The sequence below is a fragment of the Nannobrachium achirus genome, assembly GCF_963921795.1.
Source record: "Nannobrachium achirus genome assembly, chromosome: 15".
NCBI lineage: Eukaryota > Metazoa > Chordata > Actinopteri > Myctophiformes > Myctophidae > Nannobrachium > Nannobrachium achirus.
The window spans coordinates 11,138,497-11,153,944 of NC_137822.1; the positions used below are offsets into that span (position 1 = coordinate 11,138,497).

General features: G+C 41.3%; 1 protein-coding gene across 1 annotated transcript in view; it reads right to left on the bottom strand.

The window, feature by feature from the left end:
* LOC308299606 (uncharacterized protein) overlaps positions 1-15,448 on the bottom strand; it is a gene marked incomplete at both ends in the record, with an annotated part of 155,105 nt that overhangs the window by 21,945 nt on the left and 117,712 nt on the right. Inside the window, 6 exons of the mRNA XM_080743401.1 lie at positions 4,738-4,866; positions 6,669-6,897; positions 7,811-7,907; positions 9,377-9,581; positions 12,573-12,784; positions 13,363-13,517. Coding sequence (XP_080599527.1) covers positions 4,738-4,866; positions 6,669-6,897; positions 7,811-7,907; positions 9,377-9,581; positions 12,573-12,784; positions 13,363-13,517 — 1,027 coding nt within the window. The remainder of the gene's footprint in view (positions 1-4,737; positions 4,867-6,668; positions 6,898-7,810; positions 7,908-9,376; positions 9,582-12,572; positions 12,785-13,362; positions 13,518-15,448) is intronic.

The window sequence follows — 15,448 nt, forward strand, 5'->3', positions numbered from 1 at the left end:
AATAGACGGAGAACGCAAAGCAAGATAGAGAACATCAGAGAGAGAATAAAGTGGAATGGAAGGCAGAGAGAAGAAGGAGAAGAAAAAGAAGAACAAATCTAGCATGAGAACTCCGTAGTGTCGGGGGTGACACAGGTCAAGGAGCAAGAGGGAGGAGGAGGGGAGGGGGGTACAGGGATGGAAGCAGTCCACAGGCAGGCGAGAGAGAGAGATTTACCTGCACTTTTTACCTGGACGTCTGTCAGACCAGACAGTTACACAGTGACCGTGAGAGAGAGAAAGAGAGACAGTGAGACAGACATACAGACACAGGCAAGGCCGCAAAGATAAGCAGGCAGGCAAAGAAAGTGAGAGAAGTCACATACAGTGGTGGAAAAAGAGAAATAACTATATTATTTATGTTAAGTAAAAGTATCGCTACTACAATGTAGAAATACTCTGTTAGGGTGCCCTCACAACAAAATACCTAGAGTGGAATCCGCCAATGCATTTCAATGAGAATGAAACGATTTTTTTTGCAGAAATCCTCTACTGGCAAAAAAAATGCTCCATTCTCATTTAAATGTATTGGCGGATTCGTGTGAGGGCACCCTTACAAGTAAAAGTCCGGAATTCAAAATGTACTTGAGTAAAGGTATTGCCATCAAAATGTACTTAAAGTACCAAAAATAGAAAGTAGGGTACGGTCAAACCAAATATGGTTGCCAGCTGATATAAGCAGATTCTGCCAATGCATTTCAATGTGAATGGAGCGGATCTTTTTGAGAAATCTGCCATTTGTGGATTTCTCCAAAAATCCGCTCCATTCCCATTGAAATGCATTGGCAGAATCCGCGTATCAGCTGGCAACCATATTTGGTGTGGCCGTACGCTTACGCAGAATGTCCCGTTTCAAGTTTTCAAATGTATACAAATCTTTTGAAAATAACAGATCTATAAGCTCACAACGCGTCGCATCACAACGCATTGTGAGCTTGTAGATCGGCTATTTTCAAATGGACGAAATGTATACAGGGCTGAAGTGGTTAATGTACTGTATGTTTTGTAATAGAAAGTAACTCCGTAGTAACTAACCTTGTCAAATAATTGAAGTGGAGTAAAAGTACAATATTTGCCTCTGAGATGAAGTGGAGTAGAAGACGTAAAAGTACCAAAAAATTGAAATACTCCAGTAAAGTAAAAGTACCTCATAATTGTACTTAAGTACAGTACTTAGTTACTTTCCACCACTGGTCACATAAAGGACGTGCACACAGTTCAACAAGAGAGCACGTAGATAGGTAGGTAGGTAGGTATAGCTGGGCACAGGTAGATTGGCACAGGTTGGTTGTGTTATGGGTAGGCTGTACACCGTCGTAGGGAGACAGTACTGAACAAGCCATTCATCTGGCTGGGATGGAAGAATAAGCTACATAGACAGGATCACATAGACAGACATGGCAGTCTGGACTGGAGGGATGGACAGACTGGGAGGTAAACGAAGGAACTAATGACCACAGATATAATAACATAATAGACAATGTAAGGCTGATATATAATTTGTCGTGCGTCGGAGTTGCGCCACAAAACATAGCCGATCTCCGGTACAAGCTCACAGCGCGTGCGATGCGATGCGTTCTGAGCTTGTAGCCCTGCTGTGTTCGGTGTGCGACTCTGTCGCACGACGGAGTATAGATCAAGCAAAACACGGACAAACGTACACACAAACGTACAGATGAATGCAGAATGACTTAAAGATAAAACCAATAATGCCATTCTAGAAAAGGGGGAGAGCAAACAAAAACTGAAAGAAAAGGAAGCAAATAAATGAGATCTTGTTGTGACACACAAACATAAACAAGAAGGGGTGGCAAATAAAGAATCTTCAACCTTTATTTTTCTAGTAGGAAGTTACAGATGCTGTAAGTGTTATTATTTTGTTAAAATAGTGTTAAAGATAGCTCTATATTTCCATAGTTATCATGTTAATGATCTTTCTGGGGTTTCCCTTTCAGAATTGGATGGAATTGGTATTTTCGGTTCATAAAAGAGCTTGAAAGACTCCCTGTTACTGAACAAACACTCAATAGAAATGATTACTATCAGAATATAGAGCTTTGACCTTTTAACACAATACAATGAAATAAAATAAAATGTATATCACCTTTAAAGCACCACTTCACCGATTCCCAACCTATTTTCATATAATTGGTCCTCACTAATGCTGATTATAAGATGGTAACATTTACGTCTACTCAAGAGAAACACAACACCGGCTCAGAGGAGGGGCGTGGACCGTTCAGATACCTGCCTACCAGTGACATCATCAATGGGGATTCCAAGCTAATTCACCCTTTGTCAAGTCCCGCCCATTGTCCCATCCCTCTTCACACCCATTGGTTGCAGTGTCTTGGTGGGACATTCGGTGGGACACTCCATCCACTACCATTCTAATTCAGTTGCTTCGTATTGTTATTCTGTGTGTTCAATTCTAATTTAAAACTTGGTTTCAGTCAAATGGAGCTGCTCAGTGGCAATATAGTGACTCAGCATGTTTTTAAATGTTTTTATTTTCCCAAAAATATGTTTTAGCAAATTCAACATCAAAAAGGCGGAACCAGGGTGGGACAATTAAGGCAGATAGAGCCTGCTGGTTGGTCAGTCAGGGACCAACCAGAAGGCTGACTCTTCCCTGGGAATGTACAGTGTTGGGCAATATTACTCAGGAGAGTAATGTTACTTATTACATATTGCTCCTCAAAAAAGTTTTTACTTTTAGTGAGAAGACAGAAATTGTGCCATCTTATAATGAGCATAAGTGAGGACCAATTACATGAAGATATAGGTTAACAATGGGAAGTGTACCTTTAAATATTCCACAACTGCCAGTACTATAGACAGTTTATGGCTACACACAAGCTCCCCTACTTTGTCATCACCCGTTTTGTAACTATTGCACTGGGAAACAACATACACTATACTATACGAGCTGCTGTTACAATATTGTCAATACGATATTGTATAGAATATTACATGTTAAATGCTTTTATATTTTTGTTTAGCGAACCGCCTTCTAGCGGTGTAAACATCAAACTGGATGCTGACATGGGTTTTCACATTTCACATGGGTTTTAACAGTACTGCTCAAACCTCCTAGACAATTTGCGGCAGTCCTGTCATAAAGTATGTCATTTTCAAGAGCAAAATAATGTCAGAGGACTGCTGCTCAAGTTTAATAGAGGTTTCAATGCTGAAAAGAAGCTTGTATAATTATGCACTTTTGAATGAAAATACAATATATTTTAATTCATATACAAAATACAATCCTACTACTGTTACTGCTACAAACCAAGTTCTCCAATAAATCATCCAATAGAAAATAATACATTTAATTAAACAATATATATATGTTTTAAGAATGGAACTTTTCCCATTACATTTTCCTACCAAAGTGGTAAAAAAAATACAACCACCTTTTTCCATTTCACTTGCAGATTTAAGTGTCAGGACCAAACACCTCTCTAATCACAACCAGTTAATTTACTACCACAGCAAGAGATGACACAGTAAGTGTCACAGCACTGCCTCCCTAAGCCCCACAGACAGATGTGTTCTCATATAGTGTGTTCATACATGGGGCAAGTTTATACAACATGAACATAGACAACATGATATCCAGCAATGAATATTCACATTGGCGTGGTACTGTTTAAATGAGCTAACATGTTTGATGTGTTGCCAGCAGTGTTGATTTTGTTGACTAAAACTAATGACTAATGATCTTTAAAAGAAAATGAGTTTGAATCAATTAAAGCTATACTGTGTAAGTTGCTCAACTAGTGGTCAGTAGCTCTATAGCAAACCTCGGTCGCGTCCGCGTCTTTTGGCCGTTTTTCGCCGCAGACACCCCTGCGTCTGCCTCCACCTCGCCGAGATCTATCTTTAGAGGGGTCCCTGGTTCCTGTGCGTTCAGGCATTCCGGAGAAACACACTCCTTCACCCATGCTTCACCGTTCACCCGAGTATAGAGACACACGGGAGACTACAAATATGGCCGCCCTAGCGACCCCACTTCAAGATGCGCTGTGATTGGTCGGCAGTGTATAACCCTCGCTGTGATTGGCCGGTAGTGTATGATGACGTCATTTTGCCGCGAAATTCTCCCCCCCTCACGGCTCATAGAAAACATATAAAGAGAAGGCTTTTGAAGCTGAAAATAACGGAGTGGGTGTTCTAAAACTTTAGCGATTTAACAGTTAGGACAATTTTAAGATTTGTTTTATAAAAAAAGTTACATGGTATAACTTTAATATGGTTTTGTTTTATGCAGCTGTGATACTGCCCTGCTAATATGTTATAGCAAACACTGTCCTGGAGTCTGCCAAAGCCAAACTGACAGAAGGACCTAACTAACTAACTATCTAACTAACTGTGACATATTACAACGAAAACGCAAAAAGAGAGCATGTAACCGCCGATCAGCTTGTTCATATGATGCGTAACTCTTCATACACTACTTAGTTGCGTTCCGGTGTCGCGTGCCAAAAAATAGCAGATCTGCAAACTGAAATCCGTGTCTCTTCTCAATGCATTGTGAGCTTGTACTGTAGATACAACTATTTTCGCCGTGGAAAACGAAATACAAACCAGGCTCTAAATCTCGACAGACTGTAAATAAACGTACAAATTCACAACTGTAGATGTGAGCAATCTGACGACGAAACACATATATAGAGAGGAGCAGACAGGGTGGCAGACCTTGACAGACACGGGAAGCCGGTTATCTCTGAAGGCCTGGAAGCTGAAGCTCCTGGGGGACTGAGTGGCTTTCCTCACAGGCACCAGGTTCCCAGAACACTCCAGGAACAACGGCATGCCCTCCATCACCTGAGAGGAGATGTTTTTAGACCCATTAATTATTGACCTGGAATTATTGAAAAATAACAGATATACAAGCTCAATGTCTATGTGACAATGCCTATGTGGTATGTGCCTGGACCAGCAGGCCAGCGTGCGCCCCCACGAATTTTTATTTTTTGATATTTTATTTTGAAAAAAAATAACTTCCTATGATTGGCCGCTGTTTTCCCCCCCGGCCAATCGCAAAAAGAATTGTGCTCCATTGGATCCCATTCATTTTCCCCTTTCGTTTTCTAACCTTAATTAACATTTTCATGAATACTGTATGGTTCCTATCGCTAGTTAAAAATGGCCTTTCAATCACCATCATATTCGTTTTGTCGAAATGTGGTCCAATTTATTTTAAAATAAATGATAAAGTTGCGGGGGGCGTGGCCAACTAAACTGATACCAGCCGGCTGTGTTCTTCTTTGTGTGCTGTATTTCGGGAGGCTCCGACCACATTCTCCCATGTATCCCTGCGGTTGCACGTGACCGTTGGTAGCCAATAGCATCTCTGATGCCTTTACAATTCTATGATGGCGACACCCAATTCCAAGGGGTAGAAAGGGCCATTTGCGCTGCATAGAAACCAATGGCTTCGCATCGTCCATATTTTTCTATAACATATTTTGAGATAGGGGGTCCGTGGCCAAATACATTAATTTTGGGGGTCCTTGACATGAAAAAGTTTGAGAACCACTGATTTAGAAGAAGGATTTAGAAGACAGAAGAATCGGATGAAAATATCCAAAGACTTCACAATTTCTCAAAAATCATTAAACCTTTTTTCTTTTATCATGTGAAAATAGCATACCTGCCATGTATTATTTAGTGCATCCTTTAACAGAATCTTCTTTGGAAAATCTCAAGAGGTCTAGCCTTTCTCACAGAGCTATACATCCTCCACCAGAGGGCGCCATGACACTAGATTTGCTTGGACACCCTAAACATTGTTTAGAACAGTTTCTCAAAATATTTCGTGCCAAGGACCCCCAAAATGACATGTATTTGGCAGCAGACCTCCTAGACCCCCATCTGAAAATGAGTGTTTGCCAGGGAATATTTATGTTAAAATATGTATTTTAAAGCGAACATTTGTAACTCAAGTTTTGCTTCTGGAGGTCCCTGGCATAATATCTTTTCAGATGGGCCAAATATATATACATTTGGGAGTCTTAATTGTCCTGTTTAATCGTAATCTTTGTATATTCATGATAAGGACTCCCTCGAAAACAGGGTTTATCCTTCTAATAAATTTACATTTATTATACAGGTTGTTGACGAGGTTCACATAAGCATGTGCCAAGAAGACTTGCTAGTTATATTGTTTTATATTGGGGTTTTTTGTTTTGTTTTCTTTTCATTTTAGATTGTAATTAAAGAATATAAAAGATGAGTGTTAAAATTATTTCATTTACTTCTTTCTATTGTTTTAGAGATTCTTATTTCAGTGGTTGGGGGCATGCGTACAAGTGGCTAAATATGTAATTTTACATAGAATAAGCCCATTCCCAAGATACAACGCAACCTTAGAAGTGTTACTGTAAATAGCAATAAAGAAACTGCTGGCTTATTGTGTCTAAAAATACAAATTTTGCCACTTCATGCCCCCATGTGTACGCATGCCCCACATTTTAGCACGGTAAACGCAATAAAACAATAGAACGAAGAAAAAGGAAACATTTTAACACTCACTTTTTCTTTTCTCTAATTACAATCTAAAAGATGAACCCTTGTTGTAAAAAAACAAAGTTGTCCTTTAACTTCATCTGCTATCCAGTGCTGACCTCAATGTCTCGGCTGCGAGCCACCTCTGTGAAGTTCTCGTGCAGCTCCAGGGTTTTGTCCATCTTGTCGTCTGTCATGCAGTAACAGCGCAGGCGTCCCTCGCGCGCCTCGTTCATCTTGGCGAACACCACGAACTTGGCCATATAGGGGACTGACATCAGCTCCTTGTACAGCAGGTTGGCAAAGGTCACGGCTTCAGCTGTACGCGGACAGTCTGCCAGCCAGAACCTGGACAGATGGACAGACTTCATCAGTATGTGCATGGTGACGTGACCTACATGCATATCTGTGCCCCTCCGTTGTGTTTTCATTGTGTGACGTGTGTTCATTTATCCATTTGTGACTGTGAAGGTTTAATGATCTATTATAATTGTGGGCTCGCCTGAAAGGCGAGAACCCTATGTTATCTTCATTATTTATATAGTGAGTCCCGTCACATAGTGAGTTCCGTCGGAGACAGTACAATGAGGTGCAACTGAGGTGTGGAAAATCTGTGGTGGTGTTATCTGGAGTATTGGTTGAGCTTCTTATGACAGTTAGCACGCTGCAGAATATAGTCACAAGCAAGCCCACACTGTTTCGTAGGAACAGTATTTCTAGTTATATCTAATCTTCTGACTATTAATTTATGGAATGTACTGACATCACAGACTGGCCTGGACACAGAACACCATACATGGGCATAAAGATCTGCCCAACGGGCACTCCAACATGGAACACCAAATATGGCTATAAAGATCTGCCCAACGGGCACTCCAACATTACTTCTGAGACTCCTATATTCAATCCCTCATAATGTGCACACCCCCGGGCAAGGACTAGTGTAGAAATAATACGTCCACAAGAGCTTTCAAAAAGGTGTGGAATAGAATTATTGCTTTTCTCCAGAACAATTAGTATGATAGTGAAACAATAACTTTAGTAGTTTTGTCAGTCCGTTTCGCTTATTTTACCTCTAGGTACTTTTTACCCTAAATATATTCCAGCAAGTCAGCAATCGATCCTGTTGCAATGTTGCAGACTACATGATTGCTGCCTTCGCTGCCTTGTAGAGGTGACAGGGAAAAAGTCAAACCTTTGCAGCAGAGGTGTTGTAAAAGTGTGACATGTCTAAAGGCTTGGTATGAGTCAGATCCCTCACCTTGCAGAGACATTGGTGGTGAAGTTGGCACAGTTGTTGGTGTACATGAGCTTGGTGGTCCCAGTGATGTCCTCCCACTGGGCTGGTGCGGTACCACCTGGGCAACAACAACAAGCACATTGTGTTAGACTTAGAAAGTTAGTATTAACTCCATGTTTACACTTCAATAAGACTTGATACGCATTATTACTTTAACCATTATTTTATGCTTTAATTATTGAAAAATAGCAGATCTACAAGCTCACAGCGTCAGTGCCACGCTGTGAGCTTGCATATCTGCTATTTTTGAAAAATCTTGAACATTTGTCTTTGAATATGTCTGATGCGATTCTATAAATTATTTTTAAATCCTTCTTCTAAATCAGTGGTTCTCAAACTTTTTCATGTCAAGGCTCTCCAAAATTACATGTATTTGGCCGCAAATATTTGAGGTTTTAAATAGATATATTCAAATATTTAGACTTAGACTATAGTTTGTTTCTAAACAGTAAATGATATACTGTTTAGACTTAACAGTAGGTTACTGGTTTACCTATCATCTTTTACCATTTCAATGCAATTGATGTATTACCTCGTGTTTAGCTTGCTTACTGTGAGTCGCTCTGGATTAAGACCATCTGCCTAAATTGTAAATCTAGAGAAGTGCTCACAACACATTTAGTATGTGGAATGGTTATTGTGGAAAAGCATGCCAGTGAAAAGTTATATAAACTGATGTTCGCTGCTGTTAATATTCTGTCTCGTCCTTGACTTGTTTCTCGCCTGCTATTTGTTGGATTAGTTCACCAGGTTTCTCTTATTGATTACATTCATGGACTTGGTTAAACTGTTTTCTGTGAATCTGTACTTAAAAGCTCCTTGGAGCTCCTCAAGGAGCTTTTAAACTCCTTGAGCTCTGTCTCAAGGACACATTGTCCGTTATCCTCCTGACAGTGTGACGTGCACATGAGCAAAAGATTAGACTTAATGTCTACCCGTTCCCCGACATTCACTTCACTACCAACAGGCTGATGAACAGCTGGTACCACACAGGACAGGGGGAGCACTTCATTTCAAAGGAAAAACTAAATCGCTTAAAGGACAACTTTGTTTTTTTTACAACAAGGGTTCATATTTTAGATTGTAATTAAATAAAATAAAAGATAAGTGTTAAAATGTTTTCATTTACTCCTTTCTATCGTTTTAGAGATTTGAATGATTTTGATTTCACTGGCTGGGGGCATGCGTACAAGTGTCTAAATAGGTCTGTTTACACAAAATAAGTCCATTCCCAAGATACACCGCAATCGTTCAAGGGCAGATGTAACTTATGGGAGCTAGTAGTGTTACTGTAAATAGTAATAAAGAAATCACTGGCTTATTGTGTCTAAAAAGACATATTTATCCACTTGTACGCATGCCCCCACTCACTGAAATCCAAACCGCTAAACGTGCTAAAACGATAGAATAAAGTAAATGAAAACATTTTAAACACTCACCTTTGTTTTTCTCTAATTACAATCTAAAATATGAAACCCTTGTTGTAAAAAAACAAGGTTGTCCTTTAAATCCTAGACCGGACCGTACCAATGACGCTGCAGAGGAGGCGCAAGCTAGTGGTGTCTCCCTCCCCGGCGTCACGCGTGCTCTCCCGCCAGGACGGAGGCAGTGGGATGCGCAGTCCGATCGGACGGTGGAACTTGCGTCGGCGCGGCTCCACGGTGACCACCGGGCTGAAGGTCGCCTGGTTACCAAGTTGTCGAGTCAACATCTCATCGGGGATGGGCTGAGCCTGAGGCGGGACGGGAGGGGCACAGGGATGAGGAGCGCGGGAGATAAAGAGAGAGATATGAGAGTTAGACAACATTTTAAAAAGAAGGAATACTGCAGTGTTGATTTCGTCGACTAAAACTATGACGAAAAATGTTTGTCGACTGTGTTTTTTTCACTGACGAAAACTAAATAAAAACTAAGCTGTGATGACTAAAACTAAGACTAAATATATTGACAATTTTGTCAACAAAATAAAAACTAGACTAAAATGTTGGGGAGGAACTGGTGGAGAAGAGAGTAATTTTATGTTTGTTTGCTCTCCAGTGTTCTACGATGCGTTGTGAGCTTGTAGATCTGCTATTTTCAGCACGCAACCAAGTGTAAAATCAGTCATTACGATGCCATCAAGGCCTGACAAAATACATTTTAGTCGACTAAATCAACTGTAGATTTAGTTGCCTGAAATCTTATATATTCAGTCAACTAAAACTAGACTAAAACAAAAACTTTTCAGGTGAATAAATTATGACTACAACTAAATGACATTTTATTCAAAAGACTATGACTAAAACTAAATCAAAATTTGCTGTCAAAAACAACACTGGACTACTGGCAGAAAAAGACACACTCTAAGAAAAGATGTTAACATGCTCATAAAGTGCTCTGTGCTCAACGTGAGGGGAGCGGAAAAGTAGCAGACGTTTCGGTCCTAGGGACGTTTAGTCTCGGTCTAAGGAGTCTTCCTTAACAGTTTATGCAGAGAGCGAGTCTTTTTCTGCCAGTTCTGCTTCGTGTTTTTGAGACCACCGCGCCTGCAGTCAACCTTGAGCAAAGGACAAAGAAGGGCACAACAGTTATAATCCTGTATGAAAAGAAGGAGTAGAAATAAATGACCACGAATGACACGCAAGAGTTGAATTATTCATTTGGCATTGTAGTCTGAATCATCCGTTTCAGTTCGTCTGTTTCTGCTGCACCAAATTTGGCAAGCAAAGTCAAAGTCTCAGTTGCAGAGGTTTTGGAATGTGGGATCGATGAGAGAATTCAAGCTGGATAGAAACGGGCCAGGGATACTTACGGCCGCCTCTGCACTTGAGCACAATCATACTACTATAAGTCTATGTAATAGAGAAGGATTGTAGGCAGAATTAGAAATACACTGAGGCTGGATAGAGAACAGAGAGTAGCAGTAGAGCACATTAAATCATAACACAACCATACACATTCCAACCAATTCATATTTCACACCTGAACTTCAAGCTAATGATAATTGGCGGATTGATGGATGTAAAGCAATCCGGATATAATAGGCTAATTAAAATATGTCACACTCTATGTTCAATTTCAGTTACAAGCACTAAGCTTTGATCTCTAGGGTTAACTTTGGAATGAAGATGGATTATCTACTTGTTACTTCCCAAGTTTACTTGGGAATTAATTTAAAACAAAAATCCCCAAAACATACACTAAAGATTAAAGAGACTATTAGCAGTCTATTTGCCACCATAAACTCTTAAATCCTATATACTTAGTTGACCAGGGTCCCCAAGGGTTCCATTTGTGGACTAATCCTTTTCCCCCTCTACATTAAATATCTTGGCCTAAAAGAGCCAATCTACAGGCTCAAAAGCTCTTTTTTAATCTTCTATTTTTGCTTAATGTTCGCCCCACAAAAGGGCCATCTGTGGTCATCTGAATAACATAGGCAATTAAGTCAACATTGTATTGTGGCTTGTGTGTGCAGAAACACAGGCGATGGGAACACAGCATGATTGAAATGGGGGCACTGGCACAGATATGTATTTTGGCACAGGTTCACGGACAGAGCAAAACAGTCAGCTGTAAAACGATCCGAACATCTGTCTCCAGAGAAATCCTGTTTCCAATTATGCACCAATAATCTCAGCAGCAGTTACAGTTCATTTAAGTTTCATCCATAACGTGTCGTGGACTCGCTGTATCAATTTGTCATGATGTGACCTTCACTTATCCCTTCTTCCTCCACCGATTCAGCATCCTCTCTACTTCTCCATAAAGGCCATGAAAGACATTGAAATTGTCAGACGTCATTATTTACAACGGCTGTAGCCACACAGTATGCATCAACATGTTGACGCATCTTTCAGAGCTCGATCCTATTTTGGAATTGAAGCGTTGATGCGCTCCACAGACCATCCAAAATCAGCTACAACGGTGGAAGCTAACCTCTTTTTATTTCAAACTTGTATTGCAGTGTATACTAAGTTTTTACTGATTTGACCATTCTAGAAAAGTTAATCTGTGTGTCAGGGCCTTAAAGTCTCCCCTTTTCTTTTTTAAAGATATTTTGGGGGCTTTTTTGCATTTATTCAACAGTGGAGCGAGACAGGAAACAGGGATAGAGTCGGGCAGTGACATGCAACAAAGATTCACCGGGTCCGGGAATTGAACCCGGGACTCGCTGTCAGACATCAGAGCCTAAGTCAGGGGTCTTCAACAGGGGTCCGGGACCCTAGGGGGTCCTCAGAGTTACTACAGGGGGTCCTCCAAATCTTCCAATCCTTTTTATATTAACAACTTGAACCCTAGTGTCCATATTCTGAGAACTCTATCCAAAAATAGCAGATCTACAAGCTCACAACGCCTCGCAGCGCGAGGCGTTGTGAGCTTGTAGATCTGCTATTTTTGGCAAAGAGATTTGGTGTAGAGGGGAAAAAGAGCACACTAAGAGTGAAAGGTCATGTTTATTAGGTAATGACGGCTCAAGTGGTTAAATATCTGAAAACAGGAACAGGAATCCAAAATACACTGATGTCAAACGATGAAACTATATGGAATATATGAAAAGGTTGTGGGGGCCCCTGCTTCATCTCTCTCTCAACTAAGGGGCCCTTGGCCTGAAAACGTTGAAGACCCCTGGCCTAAGTGGAACCCAACCACCCAACCACTCGGCTATTGGCGCGACAATATGCATCTTCTTCTCCCTTTTCACCCCCATTCTCTCCCCCGGCGTGCTCCTCCTCCTCCTCACCTGAAGTCCCAGCCGTACTCTCTTGGTGACCGCCGTCTCGGGGAAGATGGCCTCCACGTGGGGCACCAGCTTGGTGGTCAGCCGGCCGCCCTCCGGGCCAATCAGGTCGCTCTCCTGCTGGACGCGGGAGACCACGGCGAAGTAGAGCGGGAAGTCGGTGGAGATGATGCGACGGATTCTCTTCTTCTCCAGCTCCTCTTGACTCTCCAGGTCTACAGGGGCGAAGGGACGGGGGGAGAACGGGAGCGAAGAAGGGATGGGGAGAACGAGGCAGAGATAGGGAAGAAAAGGACAGAATCCGAATACGTTTATTAATTGGTCAATTATGTCCATGCATCCAAGGAAAAGGAGGAAATATTAATGAGAAATATGAAAGAAATAAACTATAGAGGGTATGCGCGTGACATCACCATCATTCCCAGAAGTTATGCGGTAACGCCTAACTAATTTCTGGCCTTGACAGCCCATACATCCAAACAGAAAAGTCCTGATCTGATTTGCCATTCACTTTATGCAAGCGCATACCCTCTATTGCCCAAGTAGTCTTTCATGCATGGTATAGACTAAGTTTGTTTTTATCTTCCTCTGTTCTCTCTGTATTTCTGTCTATTAATATCCCCATCTCTCTCTCCCTCCCTCCCTCCCTCTCTCTATTTGTGTGCGTGTGCGTGTGTGTGTGTGTGTGTGTGTGTGTAAAGGGAAAGGCGTGCACATGCATTGCTAAATATTAGCCGACACTAGAGGACCATTCCCAGCCCGCAGCAGTTCTATCCATCTCCATAACACTGACCTTCATCCATGCCGTTCAGAATGGTCTCCAGCACCTCGTCACCATAGCGGTTGCGATGCTCCTTCCATACAGAGCCGTTCTCACTGCGCAGCACCACCAGCTCACGGTCCCCTCGGCCCAGAGCAGCAAAATGGGGTATTTCCACTATCACTGGGCTACATGTGGAAGGTGACAATAAGTGATAAGCACAGGGGCGTCACAAGGAGGGGAAAGTGGGACTGAGCTACTAGGGCCCAAGGTGGAGGGGCCTTAATTATTTTATACATACAAGCTCACAGCAAGCTTGTAGATCTGCTATTTTTGAAAAGACGTGAAAATGTGTGCAATGTGTTTTAGGCAAACATTTGTAACTCAGATTTTGCTTCTGGGGGGTCCCTGGAGCTAAATATTTTGAGATGGTTGTCCGTGGCCAAATACATATCATTTTGGGGGTCCTTGACATGAAAAAGTTCGAGCACCACTGACATATAAACCCGGGCTCCCCCAGAGTTAGTGTCGATGTGTCCTTGAGCAAAGACGCTGAACCACCAACCTGCTCCCGGTGAGCAGGTTGGTGCCTTCACCTTGCATGGTTCCTTCCATTCGCCATCGGTGTATGAATGTGTGTGTGAATGGGTGAATGTAATACACATTGTAAGGCGCCTTGGATAAAAGCGCTATCCTACATATAATTTTAGAGATGAGGTCAGTCACTCAGTCACTCAGTCACAAAATGCATTATACTGCAGTGACCAATACAGCCCAGTAGAGGGCGGAATCATTCCACAACAAAAAGAAAAGAAAGGAGAGTTTGCAGCACATATATTCGAACGGGTAAGGTCTAGTATACAGTAAATGGATGGATGGATGGATGGATGGATGGATGGATGGATGGATGGATGGATGGATGGATGGATGGCTCACTTCTGGATAATTAATGCGACCTCTATGAACATAATATGACCAGTGCAAATGGAATCCATTCAAGTCAAGTGTAAATTACATTTATTTCAGTTAGTTAGAATTCATCCATAAGAGAACAGGATCAAATAAACGTGTAAAATGGAAAAATGGAAATTGTATGGAAGCCAACACAAAAAAAATGTTTTGGCCTGTAAAATGGTCCAATTCTATCGCTGCCATTCTATCCCTTCTATATCCTTTTATTCAATTCTGATGACAGTGGTAAACCAAACTGGAGTAAAACCTGATATTCGCTTGTCAAAGTATCAAAATATCCCTGGCAATAAATAATGCATCTGCGATAAGTCAGTGATGTTCAGTGAACACAAAGAAACGTATCCCTTCTCTCTTTAGCCCTGTGATCTGTGTACACACCGTGTCCTACAACATCTCTAACATCTGATATGTTCTTTTATGTGAGGAAAACCAATTTATTTTGGGGGCGAAGTTATTTTAAAAGTCATTGATATTGTTTTGCAGAAACAGTCAGGAATGGCGTTTTTCTGACACAGTAATTAGAATTATAATGATATAACAGAAGCAAAAGCATAGACGTACATCAACACACACACGCACGCACACACGCTATTGAAACTTCAATTCTCAATTTTATACATGATATCGTCACTGTCGGGTGGAAACCTTGTACTATTTAAAAATTATGTTCATTTGTTAAGTATTTATCAAATTAACAGACAGACTTAACCAGTGGCTCAGGAGGTAGAGTGGCCATTTGGGTATCAGCTCCCCAGAGTTAGTGTCAAAGTGTCCTTGAGCAAGACACTCCTCCCGATAAGCAGGTTGGGGCCTTCCTTGCATGGTTTCCTTTGCCATCGGTGATGGGTGAACGTAATTCACAATGTAAAGGAGCTAAATAAATGCACCATTGTAACCTATTTCAACCTGGCGTTCCTATTTGGCCATGTCAGAGGCGAAAAGTTTCAAAATGTTCCCACATTTTCACTATCCTTAAAAAGGAAAATAGCTGATGTGACGATTTATGAGCTTATACGGCAAAGTATAAAATGGAGCATTCATTAACCCATTTAGACTGGGAACGCATCCATGTCACGTTAGATTTTAACCACTTTAACCATTATTTTCTGTTTAAACTATTAAAGAATAGCAGATATACTGTACAAGC